The sequence below is a fragment of the Gymnoscopelus microlampas genome (assembly GCF_963454915.1).
Source record: "Gymnoscopelus microlampas genome assembly, chromosome: 6".
NCBI classification, from domain to species: Eukaryota; Metazoa; Chordata; class Actinopteri; order Myctophiformes; family Myctophidae; genus Gymnoscopelus; species Gymnoscopelus microlampas.
Window position 1 is genome coordinate 45,506,022 of NC_139943.1, and position 18,661 is coordinate 45,524,682.

The window sequence follows — 18,661 nt, forward strand, 5'->3', positions numbered from 1 at the left end:
CGCAAGACTATGTCTCACCCCCTGCCCCTGTCCGTCCGTCTGTGATAGCTAATCTCTCACATCGTTGACTTGATCGCAGCGAAACTGTGCACACACACACTCCCTGGATGCCAATTCAGAACCTCTGCCCTATTTCTTTCACATGGCCCTGTTACAGTGCCACCAGGAGGCCGCTTTTTGCTAAACACATTTTCTCACAGTACTCCTACATATTTTGCCCAAACATCACGCAAATCGGTACACAGTATCTCCACAGTCATTAAAAAAAAAATCTCTTTCAGATTTTTCATATTCCATCCTGATTGGCTAAAATGGCTTCCAAACTCTGCAGGACTGCTCCGTTTGGACCAAAATGGCTCACATTATGAACACAGCATGCACTTTCCGTGCAACTTTGCACCCACATTCCCACTATGCCGAGGAAGAAATTCCACTTGAGATTTCTCTAATCAGCCTCATGGTGGCGCTATAACAGCCCGATGTGGAGAGTCAGTGAGAGCTGGATAAACGAGGTAAAATGTGTCAAAAGGAGTCTGTACGGCTGTCGATACATGAACACATGACGTCGGTCGGAGAGGAGATATTGTGTCTTTTGGACAAACAGCAGCGTGGTGCTGATGTTTGTTGTGTGAAGCAGCTTAATGTCAGAGTGTTTGTGTTGGAGCGCCTCAGTGCGGCTGCAGAGTTCATGTGCAACCTCTTCCAGAGAGAGACAGAGACACTAGAAACTCTGCTGGAGAAAAAAAAAAACTGCTGGGCATTGACTTTCACATGGACATTGGTCTACACACTGCAGGTATATCTGCTACACACACAACATCAAACTAAACACTACAGGTATGATGCAGCGTTTGCATTCCAGCCAGCATGCCAGCGTAGTTCCCATATGGTTTCAAGGTGGGCTAAACCATATGGACCCCATGTCAGCAATGTCAGCGGCATCCACTACAGTCCCAACTGCGATGCCCATGCAGGCTATAAGTAGCTTCTACCTGGCCCTTAGGTGGGCCCCAACTAGCCATGTTTATGTGGGACCAAGGCGGGTCCTAACTGGGTTTGCCCATGCAGGCTTTAACTGGGTTCTACCTGGGCCCTAGGTGTACCCTAACCAACCAGAGTGCAGTGCCCATCGCTCCAATTGTTGTGACGTCAGGGCTCTCAATACTGCACATTGGTGGAGGAGGAGGGGCCGCAGGGCGACCGCACACATCGCTGAACCAATGGTAGCCCACGGATGTTTCCTCTGGGGATTTACAATCTGCCCCTCTATGCCACATATCATCCGCACTACAGGGTCTTCACTGACCGAGCCACGGCCCCACTGGCCCTCATGACGCTACGCCACTTATATGAGTTGCCAAGTGGCCGCGGGCGCTACGTGGGCGTGGCCGCGGGCTAGACGCGAGCCCCCGCGTAGCGGGGGCGAGCTTCTAGTTTTATCAATTTATGCTTGGAGTGTTTTTGTTGCCGTTAAAACAGCAACAAAAACATTATAGGAGAACATCCGCTGTCGGTGTCGCATAATCTCTGGAAAAATGAAAGGTTGCAGACGCTTCATAAAATGTTGCGTACTCTGATTGGTTGGGAAGACAAAAGTAAGCTCCATTGTCACGGAGATGCACGAGACCACGTGCACTTTCTTGTTTACGTTTTGTGGGAGACGCTGTCGGCGAGTCGCAGACAGTATGAATGCTCAAAACTCAGAAGGTTGTGAGACACTTGACTCTCAAAGCATAAGTTGGCCTTTAGGGTTAAGGCGAGGGCCAGGGCTATAGAGTTTGAATGAGCTGAAGAATGAATGTTTTTAGGGTGAGTGTCAATGGAGGGTCCTCACAGATACAATACAAGCGTGTGTTGTGTACGTGTGTGTGTTGCTCAGGTGACTACACTTTAATAACGCAGGTGTGTGAAGCGGGAGCCATTATTCGGGGGCTTAGCGATACAGGTTGGACCGCAAGTCGAGACAGGACACCAGCTGCCACGAGCGCCGACTGACGTGATGAACAGGAGGGGTGTGAAATTAACATTGACTCGGTCGGGAGTTGGCGGGGAGTGGGTGGTTGTGGGGGGGTGCGCGCAATGGGATATGGGGGTGACTGAAGAGGGACAGAGGAGGAGAGGTGTGAGACGGGGGGGGGGGGAGTGCATAATAATGTGGGTGAGAGAAAGGGAAGAAAGTGAGGGGAGGGGAGATAAGGGCTGATGGGCTGGAAAATAGCCATCTGTTAGCTTAAATGGTGTGATATAACACAATATGACTGCCATCATCAGGGTGGGGACCGGTGTGGGTGTGGGGAGGGGGGCTCATGCCATGTGCACACAGCTCTCCCTCTCTCGCTAATGCCTGATTTATACTTGGTTACACGCAGTGATGCACACCAAAAATAGCAGATCTACAACATGATGCAAAGTGTAAAGCCCAAAAAAATGGGGATTTCCACCCAAAAGAGACTTCACTAACAATGGAAATGTATAGTGTCATCTACCAGCCGGTCTTTTAAGATGCTCTCCTATAAGACTGAAATAGAGTTTACAGTCTCGCCAATGACCGGGTTCGCTAGCGTGTAAATGCAGAACTACAGAACAGATCCACTTCATAATGACTGACCTAGATGCCTGGTCCTGTTATTTGGTACATACTTTAACACTCTGTATATCTACGTAATGCAAATGAATGAGGATGAAGCAAGGTGTTGGCACTGCTCCTGTGCTTGTAATACAACAAACTAGAGATCAGTGAGCGGACAGCACAGCGCTCTCCGGGTTAAGATAGCGAGGGACCTACCGATGAGCATGGATGCGGTGAGGAGCTTTGGATCGTAAGGACTCTTCCCCCGGCCGTTCTCGATGTGGGACTCCAGTCTGAACACATTGTCCTGAATACACACATGCACACAAGAGGTCAAACAAACAGTTAGCTATATAGCTTTGTAAAAAAGTCAGAGTTGAACATACCCTAACTATAGAGCAGGATGTGGGATTATCTATTTGATGTAAAAGCTAGTCTTGAGTCTTTATTGGTGAAATATGTTCCCACATCAAAAGAATTTGGCTTTTCATTTAGATCACATTAAACAAACACATTAAAATGAGAAAAGTGCTACACAGTGCAAAATAAAACCCACATTGAAGTATGCCAAATGTGAGAATAACAAAAATATGAATTTATGATATAGCATTAAAATAGTAATATTCTATACAATATTCAGGGCGTCTGTAAGAGCGTTGTTATTAAGTTTAGTATCTTGTGGTCTGTACCACCGCACTCTGACCACTCTGGTGCCTTGTCCAAATAAACTCTTCAATAAATCATTACGTGAAGGGTCGCACTCAGACATAAAAGTCCATTTTTATTACTGTTCCATATGACAAAGTTGACAAATCTTTGTCATATGGAACAATAATGAAACATTTATTTGATGTCTGAGTGCGATTATGGTACATTGTAGTCTGAAACAAAAGAAACTCATACATATTTTACAAGTGTATACTGGGATTTGGCCAGCAGATGAATTGCAGTGCTGCGTAAATGGCTGATCTCAGAGATATTTCCGCTCTCTAATTGTCAGCTAAAAAAAAACGACTGTCTAATGAATAGGAAACACACATTTATAAGACTGAGTCAGTGGCATTAAGGAGGAGAGGAGAGCAATTTCCCTCTTTCATACACAAATGGACACAAACGCACGCGTGCACGCACACACGCACAAATGCACACTCACAGTGTAGCACTTTCATATTAAGAGTGATGAATTGGAGAGCTTGTAGACTATGGAACCCTGTGTTTAATTTTCCACCTCATTTTGCTGAGCGACTGAAACCATGTTTTAAGTAGTTTCTGAAAATCATTCAGGGGAAGAGAATGTCCTCAGAGATGGCCCTCTGTGCTCTAAATCAAAAGTAAAACTATCGACTCCTACGCCTCTGGCAAAACGTGCATTTCTCCTCTGTGTCTCGCATTATAGCTGGCTGCTGCCAGGGATCTGTTTTTTAACAAGACACTGGGTCTAATAACAGTGTGATGGCTTCCTTGTGGAAATCTGACGTCATGTTTAAGATGTCATATTGATGGTCTTGCCCGACTATGCAGGGACGGAGGGACAGTGGATCTGAGATTATGAATTAACCCCTTCAATCCAGGGACGCATCAAACAATAGCTTAAAAAATAGCAGATATACAAGCTCATAGCTTGTATAACTATATTTTTTTAGTGAACAGTAAATATTTTGTTCTAGGGACCCCCTAGAAGCAAAGATTTGAGTTACAAATGTTTCAAACTTTCACGATTTTTCAAAAATATCAGATTACAAGCTCATAACGCAGCACTCGGTGCCGCACTATGAGCTTGTAGATCTGATATTTTTGAATAGCCAAATAAATCTAAAATGACAGAGATGCGTCCCCGGATTGAATGGGTTAACTAAATATGAAAAGCAAAAAAAAATAGCAAATATTCACAATATGTGAACAATACTTTACTTCATTGTCCTGCTGACAGCGTGCACAAGACATGTGCCACTGTTCAGGCCAATAGTTTGCAATATTTACCATGGACGCACAGACACACAGATGCCAATGCAAAAAAAAGAGACTGAATTGTCATGCATATTGAGCCACACTATAAGCCAGATAAAGGGGGCAGAACCAGGCTGTGTTATGTTGTGTTCCAGTACCTCTAGCCTCTTGCCCACTTCCAGGTAGGCACACACAGGGTGGAAGGCTCCCGTCCCACACGCGTACAGATGGGTCTGGTTGAACGGCTGCAACACCTTGATGAAGTTTGAGCACTCCCTCTGATGGACGCACAGGAAGCCAAAGAAACACAGATTAAGATTAATTAAATGGAAATAATGAATTCAGTTCAATTTCAGAGAGAGAGAGAGAGAGAGAGAGAGAAAGAGGAGAACGAAAGAGATGGATGAGTGACGTTAAAGATAGATACAGTAGGTCAGCCCACTGTAATCTACAATAAAACAAAAGAATGGCCGAACTGTACTACAGTGCCCAATCTGAGAGATTACACAGCACCAGATTAGATTGCAGTAATTGTGCGGCGTAACAACAACTCTAGATAACAATGATGTGATCTGGTTAGTAGAGATAATCTGTGACTCTCTCTCTCTCTCTCTCTCTCTCTCGTTCCACTTCTCTCTCGCTCCCTTTGAACCCTGCCACCTCTCCACATGTTGACTTCTATAAGATTATAGGGAGGACAGGGGCTGCATAATATCCAATGGGATTATTGTGACATTTACAAGGGGAGGGAGTTACCGAGGGTGAATAAACAACTCATGAGGTAACCATACAGTATAATATAGCATAAAGCACCTTGGCTCACTGTCACTATACTGAGAGAGTAACTCTGTATAAGTATGTCCTGTCTCATCTGATCTTACTCCATATTTTCTAAAGAAAAACAGACCCTTTTCTCTAGCTGGGTCTTACTTTGTATTTATTATGATTACTCCATAGTGGATATTTAATCTGAATATCTCTTACACCTTTTCTCATATTGGCCTGGCTGCCTCTTAATTGATTGATTGGTTGTGATGCTATTATCATTATTATTATTAGTCTCTCTGGAATCAAAAAGAACCAGCTGAATGCCTGCAATAGTGACGTTGAGTAATGTTTTTGCTATATGTGTGTAATGCTGAATGTATACATCGCTCACCAAAAACATGCAATCTACAAGCTCACAACACGTGAGCACAAACATTAGCACCAACTGGTGCTAATGTTTTGTTTGTGTTTATTTCATCACATGTCTGTTTATATCACATTGTTTTGTTTTGTTTTAACCCATTAAGACCTGGAACTGAGTCATTTTTAGATTTGAGCTAAAAAGCATTATTTTACACTTTGGCTATTCAAAAATAGCAGATATACAAGCTCATAGCGCGGCACCGAGTGCCGCGCTACGAGCTTGTAGATCTGCTATTTTTGAAAAATCTTGAAAATGTGTGCAAATCTTTGAATATATATATTTTTAAAGCGAACATTTTTAACTCAAATCTTTGCTTCTTGGGGTCCCTGGAACAAAATATTTTGATGGGGGTCCGCGGCCAAATATATATAATTTTGGGGGTCCTTGACATGAAAAAGATTGAGCACCACTGATATAGAAACATACGTTTTTCAGAAAAGTTGAGATTTAGGAGACATGTAGAATCGGCTTCAGGTCTCAAGTTAAACTGTACAGCACTTTGGTTGACCCGGTCCATGTTAAATGTGCTCTACAAATACTTTGAGTTGAGTTGAGTCGTGACCTTGTAGATCTGCTGTTTTCAGCGTACGTACGACAAGGTATAAATCAAGCCATATGGGCGAGTACAGTAGCCTGTGGGCATGGGTTGATGTCTTGTACTGTGTGTGTGTGTGTTGTCTCTGTGTTGCTGCATGGTCAGTTTTTCCCCCGGCTCCATCGGCACGTGCCTGAACAGACCTGACCTCCGAAACGAAAATGAATATGTCATCATTGCACACATCAGGGGGGGGGGGTAGAAAAAAAGGAAAATAGAGCCACGGAGATTATGCATGACTACGTTTATCTGGCTTTACTGGGTCAGCAGCAGAAGGCTGCCGCTGTTGTGTAAGCCTTTGTTTTCATCTCTCAAACCGCCGCCGTCGTTCTGTGGATTCAAAGCGTGCGCGCATGCGGTTTTATGTGAATAATCGACTATAATGACTGCAACAAGCTCGTTATGCAGTCTGCACGCTTTGTTTTGGGCAGTGGAACCTGCAATAAACCCTCCAACTAACAATGATGCAGACAACAGGAATTATATCTCACAGGTTTGTACCTGTCCTGTTATCTAGAACGGTAAAATGGTGCATTTACCAGTGGTGGGAAAAGTACTCAAATGTTTTCCTGAAGTAAAAGTATCAATACTGCAATGTAGAAGTGCTCTGCTACAAGTGAAAGTCCGGAATTCTAAATGTACTTGACTAAAAGTACAAAAGTATTGGTATCAAAATGTACTTAAAGTACCAAAAGTAGAACGTATACTCATTATGCAAAATGTCCCATTTCACAACTTTTCAAATGTATAAAAGTCTTTTGAAAATAGCCGATCTACAAGCTGACACATCGCGACGCATTGTCAGCTTGTAGATCGGCTATTTTCAAATGGCCGAAATGTATGTAGGGCTGAAGTGGTTAATGCATGTTTTGTAATAATAATCTAAATCTGCAAAGTAACTAGTAACTTTTCAAATAATTGTAGTGGAGTAAAAGTACAATATTTGCCTCTAAGATGTAGTGGAGTAGAAGTAAAAGTACTGAAAATGTAAAACACTCCAGTAAAGTAAAAGTACCTCAAAATTGGAGTTAAGTACAGCACTTGAGTAAATGTACTTAGTTACTTTTATACACCACTGGCATTTACAGAATATACATTATTCTCTAAAGCAATTACAATTTGCATTATATTCATCCATTCACACCCACGTTCACACCACCAACGTTGGAGGCGAACCTCAACCGCCCCAAGTTCTCCCACACAACTATCCTTCTCCGTTCTCTACACTGGCTCCCCGTAGCTTCTTGCATTCAGTTTAAAACCCTGGTGCTAGCCTATAGGGCAGTGAAAGGAACAGCTCCTTCTTACCTCCGGGCTATGGTCGGTGCTTACACCCCTGCCCGACCACTTCGGTCTGCCACCTCGGGGCGACTGATTGCCTCGTCACTCAAGGGTCCTTCTGGTCTATCTACACGGTCACAACTTTTTTCTGTTCTGGCCCCACAGTGGTGGAATGAACTTCCCACTGATGTCAGGACAGCAGAGTCACTGCCCATCTTTCGCCGCAGGCAGAAAACCCACCTCCTCAGGAAACACTACCCTTCCTCTTTGCCTGGCCTACTTGTTGTTAACTAGTTGTACGAACTCTTGTTTTATTGTTATATTGTTTTATTGGATCTTGTTTAGTCGATACACTTATTTGTTTTAGCTCTTGCTCATTTGATTTTGCTATTTTGTCTCATCTGTTTAAGAATGTAGGTAGCTGATATATTGCACGTTTACCTTAGCGCTAGGTATACTCTTGGTTGCTTGTTTTTGCAGAAAATGCATTTAAGACTTCTGGTGATTAGTAGTTTCGTTCCCTACCTATGTTGAATGCACTTATTGTAAGTCACTTTGGATAAAAGCGTCTGCTAAATGACTGTAATGTAATGTCATCTCCCTCACCCTTCGTTCGCTTCTCCGACTCCCGCTTTCGCACGGCCCCATGTCACACACAACCCTTCAGGCTTCTCCAGTCATCCATGCCAGAGTGTTTACAGAAAACAGACCCAGACAAAGGGTTCCATGGCCCTTTAAATCAGTCCTATTGCACAGCAGACAGCTCACATGGTTCCTGGCTGCAGCCACGCACCTGTCAGTGAGGCCCAGATATATACTGCTATGATTTCATAACTACAGCCTGTTGCCTGAGGCAGTTGGTCTCAAAGTGGGGTTCGGGGACCCCCCCCAGGGGTCCTTGAGGGAGTTCCAGGGGGTCCCCAGCTAAATGATAGATAGTTAGGAACCAAATGAACCCTATGGGTCTGTAACTCTGAGAGTGAACCAAATGAACTCTACTATGGGTCTGTAACTCTGAGAGTGTTCAAATGGAACCAAATGGACCCTAACTGGTCCATTTGGTTCCATTTGAACACTCTCAGAATTAACATTGATTTAACAATATGAATTGGGGTCCCAGAGAAAGAAATGCCATTAAATGGGGGGTCCGTAACTTAATGCATGTCAAACTGGGGGTCCTTGAAATTAAAATGGTTGAGAATAACTGCTAGTGCGTAAAATTCTTCTCTTATGGGGGTCCCTGGCATATCTTTTCAAATGGGGGTCCGCGGGCTAATAAGTGTCAATTTGGGGGTCCTTGACAGACACGAAAAAGTTTGAGAGCCACTGGCTTGAGGCTCATCTACTGAATACGCAATTCATCAAGAAGCTTTAACCACTTACTGTAAGCCTGATATATACTTTGCTGTATGACAAATGGTAAAAAAAATAGGGGATCTACAAGCATCATATCGCCATGTGTTGTGAGCTTGTTGATTGGCTATTTTGGGCGTTTTTTTGAAAACTTGTTGATTTTGAAATGGTTTTAAACGTTTTGCCTGTAATGACATGTGGCCAAAATTGCGACACCGGGATGGAAGTGGTTAAGCAGGACGCAATGCTACGTCAACTCTCAGTGTGTTTACATAGTTACCCCACTTTAACACAAACATGTACCGGTAATGCTTGACCTCTGCTCTCCTGTAAATACAGGTGCGGCGTTTGGCTCGTCATGCAAACGTGGAGTCATCTGAGGATGAGCGAATCATAATGCCATGGCAGTAAATCAGATCCAGCTTTAGCATCGGCTTATCAAATTACCCAAAGCACGATTATTCTTTTACATAAACAGCTATGGTTACATTCTTTCGTGGAGTCACTGTGCATTAACCCATTAAGACCTGAGGCAGATTCTACAAATGTTTCTAAATCCATTTTTTTGAAAAAACTTCTATATCAGTGGTGCTCAAACTTTTTCATGTCAAGGACCCCCAAAATTATATGTATTTGGCCGACGACCCCCATCTTAATTACCCCTGTGAAAAGGCTCGAACGGGGCACGGGTTGCCCTGTGACAACCCCCATCTTAAATATTTTGTTCCAGGGACCCCCAGAAGCAAAGATTTCAGTAAAAAATGTTTGCTTTAAAAAAGTATATATATATTCAAAGATTTGCAAAAAGATTCTAGATTTTTCAAAAATAGCAGATCTACAAGTTCAAAGCGCAACACTCTGTGCCGCGTTATGAGCTTGTATATCTGCTATTTTTGAATAGCCAAATTATAAAATAATGGTTTAAGTGGTTACACAGATGCGTTCCCGATCTAAATGGGTTAAATGAGATATATCATATTGTGCAGCAACAAACCACGTGACTATATAGATTTATTTTCCACGCCGATTCCATACTCATTCCATTCCATTCCATACTATGGCTGTAAGTGCAGTGATTTCCCACGATTGATATCAGAGATAGATAGGTGATTAAGGTCAAGCGATGATCTATATACAGGCCCAAGGAAGGATTAGGACCAGCTTTTGTGGTCAGCTACAGCGGCGAACGGAGTGCTTTGTCCACGTGGTTTGTCGCCACACAAGACGAGAGAAACGTAATATCACAAAGAGACAGTATAACGTTCTGTTACTCAGGTGTTAGTCACTGTGGGTTTGGTGTGGTAGTCGGGTCAGGTCTTAGTCACTGTGGGTGACTGCTACTTTAGACCAGTGTTACTTGTCAGTGCATTGTGTTCGTGAGACCACTGGTTACAACTGGAACAGGAAGGAAATGTGCTCTGTATGTAAACGCCTGTGTAAGTAAACAAACGACTGTTTGAATGTGAACGAGTATGATTTGGTCATGAACGATATTGCTGCTTACATGCGAGACAGAACTTTAATAATTAAAGTTCTGTCTCGCATCATGTAAGCAGCAATATACTGTAGGTTGGCCGCAGTGAGAAAGCAACAACTGTAAGTTCAACTGAAGGTCTTACCGAGAGATCTTTTCCTGCCCACTTGCATTCATCTCTTCTGGTGGGGGAGGCCGGCCAGGGTATCTGTGGCACAGACATGAACACATGACAAAAGAAATGAGCCTTCCCTGAATCAGATTTACAGAATAAAACCACAGACTGAAAAGGAAACAAAAACGTGTCTGTAGAATGCCATAGGCCCAGGTGAAGCAAAGCAAGTCTGCATCCATCTGTGCATAATGGAAGGGTTGGAGGGGGGGGGGGGGGGGGGGGGGTTCACAATGCGATTTGTTCTCCACTTTGTTTCCGTTTACTTCATTATTCATCCAGGTGTGCGCGGAGCGGCTAACATGCCTGGCGCAGCGTGTGATCCTGTGCGACAGCTCTGGCCTGAAATATTCATTAGGCACTTTTCTGCAGAAACAGAGTCTGTTCTGCAAGTCCAGAGATACCTGAGGCCTGGAATGGCACCGGGGATGTAGGTGCACACGTACACACACACAGTGCAAGATATGAGGCCAGTCTGTCATACAGACATTGACCAATAGTCAGAATATGTTACGCATAAAGTATACATTATACTGTATCCGTTGCTGTCGAGCAAACTACATTTTTGAGCTTTTTCATTTGTTTTCATAAATCAGTGCTATTGAACACCCTTTGCATTGGACACAAAACTGCATTGGATCCTCAAACTTTCTGCTTAACCAGCTAACTCCACCAAAGGAGGGTGGAGTTGGCTGGTTTTGCTGACTCCAGGCTCCACCCCCCTTTGACCTTCAACCTCATTGTGAGCTTGGAGGTTCATTTAGCTGTTCTTATCGATGATGAACAAAACCTCCTGACTCCACTTTTTGTTTTGTTTTTTCATTTCCTGAAAAATTAACATTTTGGAGTTGTTTTTTGCCCGACAGCAGAGAAATAGTCATTGATGGACAAATTGATCTGTAGACTGATGGAGATACAGTCATACTCTTTTCTATTCTTATTATCCTATTAGTATAAAAACTATTTATTTTTTGAGTTATTATTACCTATGCTGTATTGTCTGAAGGAAGCTGAACAAAAAACAAGTTTTACTCTTATGTACCTGTGGACAAGATAGACAATAAAGAGCCACCTTGAAACCTTGAACATGGTCATCTACTGTACCTGTGTGTAGTCTTTGCTAATGTTGAGGAGGTTGAAGGAGAAGATGTGGTCCTTGGCTCCCACCACCAGTCTGCCTTTCTCCTCGTCCAAAAGGAAGGTGTGGTACGCTGAGCTGTTGGCCAGGCCCTCAAATGTCACTAGGTTGTTAGACTCCAGCATTTCTGGAAAAGGAGAACGGAGAGAATGTTGATAATCACTTGGTTATCATTACAGTAATTATGGGTAGTTCTGTATCACAACAACACCGCAGGCTCAAAGCTGTTTCAAATGAAAGTTAAAGTGAATCAACATGGCAATGAAGCAAAATGTTAGACGTAGTGACAGAAGATGCCCTCCTGAGTTCAGACAATAACCTACTGTATTATCTGTTATCTCATTTTAATGCAGGTCTGTTATGCAACATTTATAATCTTCGTTGGTTAGACAGCGAGCGTCTACAGCAGCCGTATGACCAGAGATTCACCTCCTTGTTCATCAGCTCGAAAAGAATTGTACTCTGCCCTAATAAACAGTTTGAGGATCCGTACTTAAAGGATGACGTCACCCATTTTCAACCTATCTTCATATAATTGGTCCTCACTAAATGCTCATAATGAAATGGTACAATTATTTTCTACTCTGTCTGTGTCTCAGAGGAGGGCTGTGGACAGTTCAGAATCCCGTCTACCAGTGACATCATCGATAGGGAATCCAAAGCTAATAGAAACGGCAGGCTTTTTATTCCTGGAAAGTTTGCAATGCAATAATAGAAGCCATTGTTCTCACGTTAATACAAATCTAAATAAAAAAATATGAAATCTTGTTGGAAAAAAAGTCGTCCTTTAATGCCCTGGGGCTACAAGGAATGTTACATTGCTTTGTTTTGGATTTAGGCTCCTCAGGATCATTTATCCTCCATTTAATTGCTAAATCCCTGGTCCATTTGCACACTCTCATGCTGTGCTCACACACTAGCGGCGAAAGGCTATTTAAGTAATTTTCGATGGAAACCAGGGACAACATATCAGTTACACCACCGGCTGCAAACTGACAGCTGACACACGCCGTATGACGGCTGTGATGCGCTGCAAAACAAAAGTTGAGCCGACTTCAATGTTTTTCAGCAGTCCAATGACGCAGTCAAGCATCAATCAAACATATGTTTTTGTTTCACCATGTTCACACGCCTTCTGTCTACCCCACAATTCCTCCTGCCCCCATTCCGTAAATGGAAGAAAAACTCATTCTTGCCGTGATCCAGTTCCCTGCGCTATTTAACCCTACCCTTTCTATTTAACCCTACCCTGTCATTCACGCAGTGTGGCTTGAGCAACACTGGAGCACTTCAGCGGTGACTCTGCAGCAACGTAGCCGTCCACGCTCAAGCACTTTCATAGCTTTTTGCCTCCGATCCTGTGACTGCAGCATCAGAGTTAGATTAACATTTGTGATTTTACAGTGTTCCTTTCCTGTTCTTCTTTGCCTTTTTCATAAGCCTTTCTGTTCCATTCTCTCTACTGCAGTGGGTCCCAAACTTCAGCTCCAGAACCAAAAGATACATTAAGGTGTCTCTCCGGGACCCAAACTTATAAAAATAGATTATGAATTATCCACTGAAGCCCTATATAATAGTGAAAATAGCGGATCTACAAGCTCTGCCGTTTTATTATTTCTTAATAGTTGTTTTTTAATTCATGTTTTTTTCTCTGGGGGGGAGATAAATGTTTTTGTTTTAATCTTTTGAACTAATAATACAAAAGGAAACGTAAGAAAGAAAGGATATTTTACTCCCAACCGAAATGGTTGTGTGACCCTAAAATGGGTCGCGACCCATCGTTTGGTAACCACTGTTAAACACTAAAAGGCTCATCTTCCTCCACAATCACACACACTAACTGGTTCCAGGCCGACAAACATGGTGCAGCTGCAGAGCCAGCGAGCAGAGAGATGGACAGCAGGTATTGAAGCACCACGGCCAAGCCATCTTGGTTCTCTGGGCAGGTATATACGGCAATGTTGGCAGCCAACGATCAAACTGTCTGGCCCGGGGCCGAGCGACCTTGACCGGAGCGAGCCAACTTTGCGGAACATACAGTCGGAAATCTGGGAACCATATACACGATGTCGCAACGCTCTGAGAATATTCCACTAGTAGAAAACGGAGGATTTACTCTGCACCCACAACAACCATTAGCTGGCTTTCATATGGGCTACTTTTAGAAAGAGCCAGCTCACGTTTTGCTGTGTAATCCATGGGTGTTCCCAAAGCCTGGCCGAATGAGCGATTTTCACGCTCACAATGGAAAACTGAGCTCAGCTACAAGCTAGTATGTTGAGAATTTTGTCATTGCCAGTGGTGGAAAAAGTTTTACTTAAGTAAAAGTATCAATACTGCAATGTAGAAGTACTCTGTTACAAGTAAAAGTCTGGTGTTTTTACTTGAGTAAAAGTACAAAAGTATGGGTATGAACATGTACTTAAAGTACCAAAAGTAAAAGTATTGAAATGTTTGAAAATAGCAAATCTAGCTTGTAGATCGGCTATTTTCAAATAGCCTAGGTATAAAATAGGGCTAAAGTGGTTAATATATGTTTTATAATGTCATCATTTACATCTGCAAAGTCGCTTGTAAGTTTTCAAATAATTGTAGTGGAGTAAAAGTACAATATTTGCCTCTGAGATGTAGTGGAGTAGAAGTAAAAGTATTGGAAATTGGAAATACTCAAGTAAAGTACAAATACCTCAAAATTGTACTTAAGTACAGTACTTTAGTTACTTTTTTTTTGTGTGTAGGCCTACATTACGGCAGGTCATTTCTTTCTGTGACACATTGCTCACACATGCGTTCACACTCCGTCCCTCTCACGTGGTTTTCTCTCTCACTGCCCACACGATGACCCCCCCCCCCCCCCCTCCACTTGGCAAACCACACAAAAAGGGTGTTGAGGTACGGATGGATGAAAAGAGAGCTGAGAGAAAATTGACATTTTATGCTCTTCCACTCTGGCTCTTCTTCCTCTCTCGCACTTTTCATTCTTTCTCTCTCGCTCTCTTGTTTCTCAGGGAGTAAATAACAAAAATGCTCATGAATGTTTCAGCAGAAGAATGCCCACCTCTTTGAAGTGTGTCAGAGAGAGAGAGAGAGAGAGAGACAGAGCCAGAGAGAGAGAGAGAGAGAGAGAGAGACTAGAAATGGAGACTACGCATAAACAAAACGTAGGAGTTAAAAGAGAGGAGAATAAGGGGGATGATGCAGGTTTCTTGGATGCACCTGACAGTTGTCTAATGCAGTGGTTCTCGAACTTTTTCCTGTCAAGGACCCCCAAATTGACACTTATTAGCCCGCGGACCCCCAATTGAAAAGATATGCCAGGGACCCCCATAAGGGAAGATTTTTACGGCTCTAGCAGTGATTCTCAACCATTTTAATTTCAAGGACCCCCAGTTTGACATGCATTAGGCTACGGACCCCCATTTAATGGCATTTCTTTCTTTATATTGTAAAATCGATGTTAATTTAACTCTGATAGTGTACAAATGGAACCAAATGGACCCGTTAGGGTCCATTTGGTTCCATTTGTACACTATCAGAGTTACAGACCCATAGGGGTCCATTTGGTTCCTAACTATCCATAATTTAGCTGGGTACCCCCTGGAACCCCCACAAGTACCCCTGGGGGTCCCCGGACCCCACTTTGAGAACAAATGGTCTAATGTTTACAACATGATGAGAAGGCTGTAACATGAATCATCGAAACACGTTAAGCATAGTTTTGATCTTAGCGGACAACTTTGTATCCAGCCATCGCATTTTTTGAATTGTTTTAAATCAACATGGGATTGTTGTGTCAGGGACAATATTTAGGTTATTGTGTGCATGTAACCACATCATTACCTTTTTATATTGAAGCTTTTAGTTGCCTCATTAATTCAGTGCCTCTTTAACTATGCCTGTTCATGCTATACTGAAACAAAAACATTCAGGTACCGTAGCACAGAGGACACTATTATATATGATACTATTATAAAGTATAGAAACGAAGGAAGCTGGATTGTTACAGTTTAAGATCAATTCCCCTCAACACCAAATCATCACGCCGAAAATAGCCGATCTACAAGCTCACAATGTGTCGCTTTATGACCATTAGGTTTCAAGTAGTTAAATAACTGAAGATGTTTCATTATGTTTGATAGAATTCACAGAAAGGCTCCAGAATATACTATGAACTGCCCAAATGTGGTTGGAAGCTGGAAACATAATTGAAACACAAGAGAACATTGCATTATGAAATGCAATGTTCCTTGTATTAAAAGTACATATAGGACATATTTAAAACAGAAGTTAAGGAGATGACGTGGGGATCGTATTGATGGTTCACTTTTACGGGAAGGAGTTTTAACCATGGGCGTAGGGTTGCAAGGAGGACTAGAAGGATTATCTTGTAATGTAATTGTTTCCATAGACTTGTTTAATTCCATGTATTCCTTGTATCCATCAAGGACCTCTTCGGAAATGACTGTTTCCAGTGACGCTTTTAAGTGCTCTCCTCTCCTCCTTTTGTGTCATGATACTCCTTTGAGTCGTTTTGCTTTTAAATTCCCAATATAAATCAAACGCTCCACTAATGAAAGGTGAAAGGTAGAAGGAGGAGGGAGGGTAGAGATGGAAAAAATGGGAGAAAATCTTGAGTTTTGAGTTTTGCCAAAGATGAGGTTGAGAGGTGAGGAGAGAGAAGAGAGAGAGAGAGAGAGAGGAAAGTGAAGAAGACCTCCTGGGCCGGGCTGTAGTTAGAAACAGATTGCGTCTACTTCTCATGATCCACCTCTTTGGTGTTGGCACTAAATCAAAAAAATAAATCCTATTTTCAGCGAGGACACAATATATGCATGAGCCAGCACACGCGTGCGCACACACACACACACACACACACACACACACACACACACACACACACACACACACACACACACACACACACACACACACACACACACACACACACACACACACACACACACACACACACACATGCTGTATACATAATGGTAATGTACAGCGGTTCGACCCCCTGTCTTATTTGCTGTTGTCTTGGTTATTTTGTTGGTTTCCATCGCAGCTCAGTTTTCATAGCGTTTTCTGATTGATGCAAAAGAGCTGCTAGCTAAACGGTCTCTTAACCCATTTAGACCGGGAACGCATCTGTGTCAAGATTTCTTTGGCTATTCAAAAATAGCAGATATACTTTACAAGCTTGCTATGATCTTGTAGATCTGCTATTTTTTTAGAAAAATCGCGAACATTTGTGCCAATCTTTGAATACGTATTTTTTAAAGCGAACATTTTAACTCAAATCTTTGCTTCTGGGGGTCCCTGGAACTAAATATTTTGAGATGGGGGTCCGCAGCCAAATACATATATTTTTTGGGGTCCTTGACATGAAAAATTTTCAGAACCACTGATATAGAAACATAGTTTTTTTTAGAAAACTGTTTTAGAAGACATTTGTAGAATCCCCAGAAGCAAAGATTTGAGTTAAAAATGTTTGCTTTGAAAATATAATGTACATTCAAAGATTTGCACACATTTTCACGATGGTTAAAATATAGAAGATCTACAAGCTCGTATGAGGACTGCGGATGAAAACTAGCATCTTTGCTAATTCCGGTGTATTTATGTCATGACGTTCATTAATATGCATTGTCCTGTCCAAATAAACAAATTAATGTATATCTGATATTTTAAGAGCCACAGAAATGTAAAACAATTATTACACAGATACGTTCCCGGTCTTAAAGAGTTAAGGCTGAAGTCTAAAGTCAGTGGTCTTATGTGAACCAGCCATTAGGCACACTGAACGAATCCACATTTTGAAGCATCCCACAAAAGTCACCGCAAACGATTAATCCGAAGAGTTCACAAAAATGTGTCATTTCGTTCTATTTATTACAGTTCTATTTATTTAATTACCGAACAAGCCCCAGTCTGTGGCCTGCAATTTACCAGACCCCAAAGACCTGCTTTATGCAAAGCTTACTGAACACTGAGTCATCCATATGGACCTGTTAAGAAATATGATTTATGAAATGATGAAATTAGACTACGAGACAGTAGTGGCTGTTGGCTGCATTAGATTAAATGTTCCATATGTTTATGGAAAACTCAAATCAAATTATCACATGGAGCCAGTTAGGCGTCTCTATTTTTGTTTATGAAGCACATTCAAACGGAATGCGACTAGTTTTAATGTTTATATCGGATTATCGGGACGGTTTTTAACCCATTAAGACCGGGAACGCATCGGTGTCATTTTAAGATTTTCTTTGGGCTATTCAAAAATAGCAGATATACAAGCTCAGTTCGCTATGAGCTTGTAGATCTGCTATTTATGTATTTTTAAATCATGAAAATGTGTTCAAATCTTTGAATATATATACATATTTTTAACATTTCTTTTGCTTCTGGGGTTCCCTGAAACAAAATATTTTCAGAAGGGGGTCCGTGGACAAATACATATCATTTTGGGGGTCCTTGACGTGAAAAAGTTTATGAACCACTGATAAATAGCAACATAAGTAAAAAAAAAAAAAAAGACATTTGTAGAATCCCCAGAAGCAAAGATTTGAGTTACAAATGTTCGCTGTAAAACATACAAGATTTGCACACATTTTCACGATTTTTCAAAAATAGCCAAAGGAATCTAAAAATTATATGCGTTCCCGGTCTTAATGGGTTATTACAGAAAGTTGCGGTTCCTAAAAGAAAGGAAGGAAACAAAATGAAGGTCATAAAAGGTAAAAAAAAGTGGCGTTGAACCCAGCCCAAAGCTCTCTGTGTCCCAGATTAGAGTTTCTCTGTAGCCACGGTGATCAATCATCAGCCGAACCACTGTAAGCCCTTCTCTGACAGTACAATAACACTCTCTATACAGCTTGATTTACACTTCGTACCATGGTGTGGCGCAACCGAAAATAGCCGATCTATACAAGCTCGCAAC

At 42.1% G+C, this 18,661-nt stretch overlaps 1 protein-coding gene across 1 annotated transcript in view; it reads right to left on the reverse strand.

Annotated features, from left to right (window-relative positions):
- Positions 1-18,661, reverse strand: part of sema3ab (sema domain, immunoglobulin domain (Ig), short basic domain, secreted, (semaphorin) 3Ab) — a 45,630-nt gene that overhangs the window by 14,987 nt on the left and 11,982 nt on the right. The window contains exons 2-5 of the mRNA XM_084060510.1: positions 11,688-11,848; positions 10,557-10,619; positions 4,675-4,794; positions 2,786-2,876 (exon numbers count right to left, since the gene is read on the reverse strand). Of these exons, the coding sequence (XP_083916636.1) occupies positions 2,786-2,876; positions 4,675-4,794; positions 10,557-10,619; positions 11,688-11,848 (435 nt within the window). The remainder of the gene's footprint in view (positions 1-2,785; positions 2,877-4,674; positions 4,795-10,556; positions 10,620-11,687; positions 11,849-18,661) is intronic.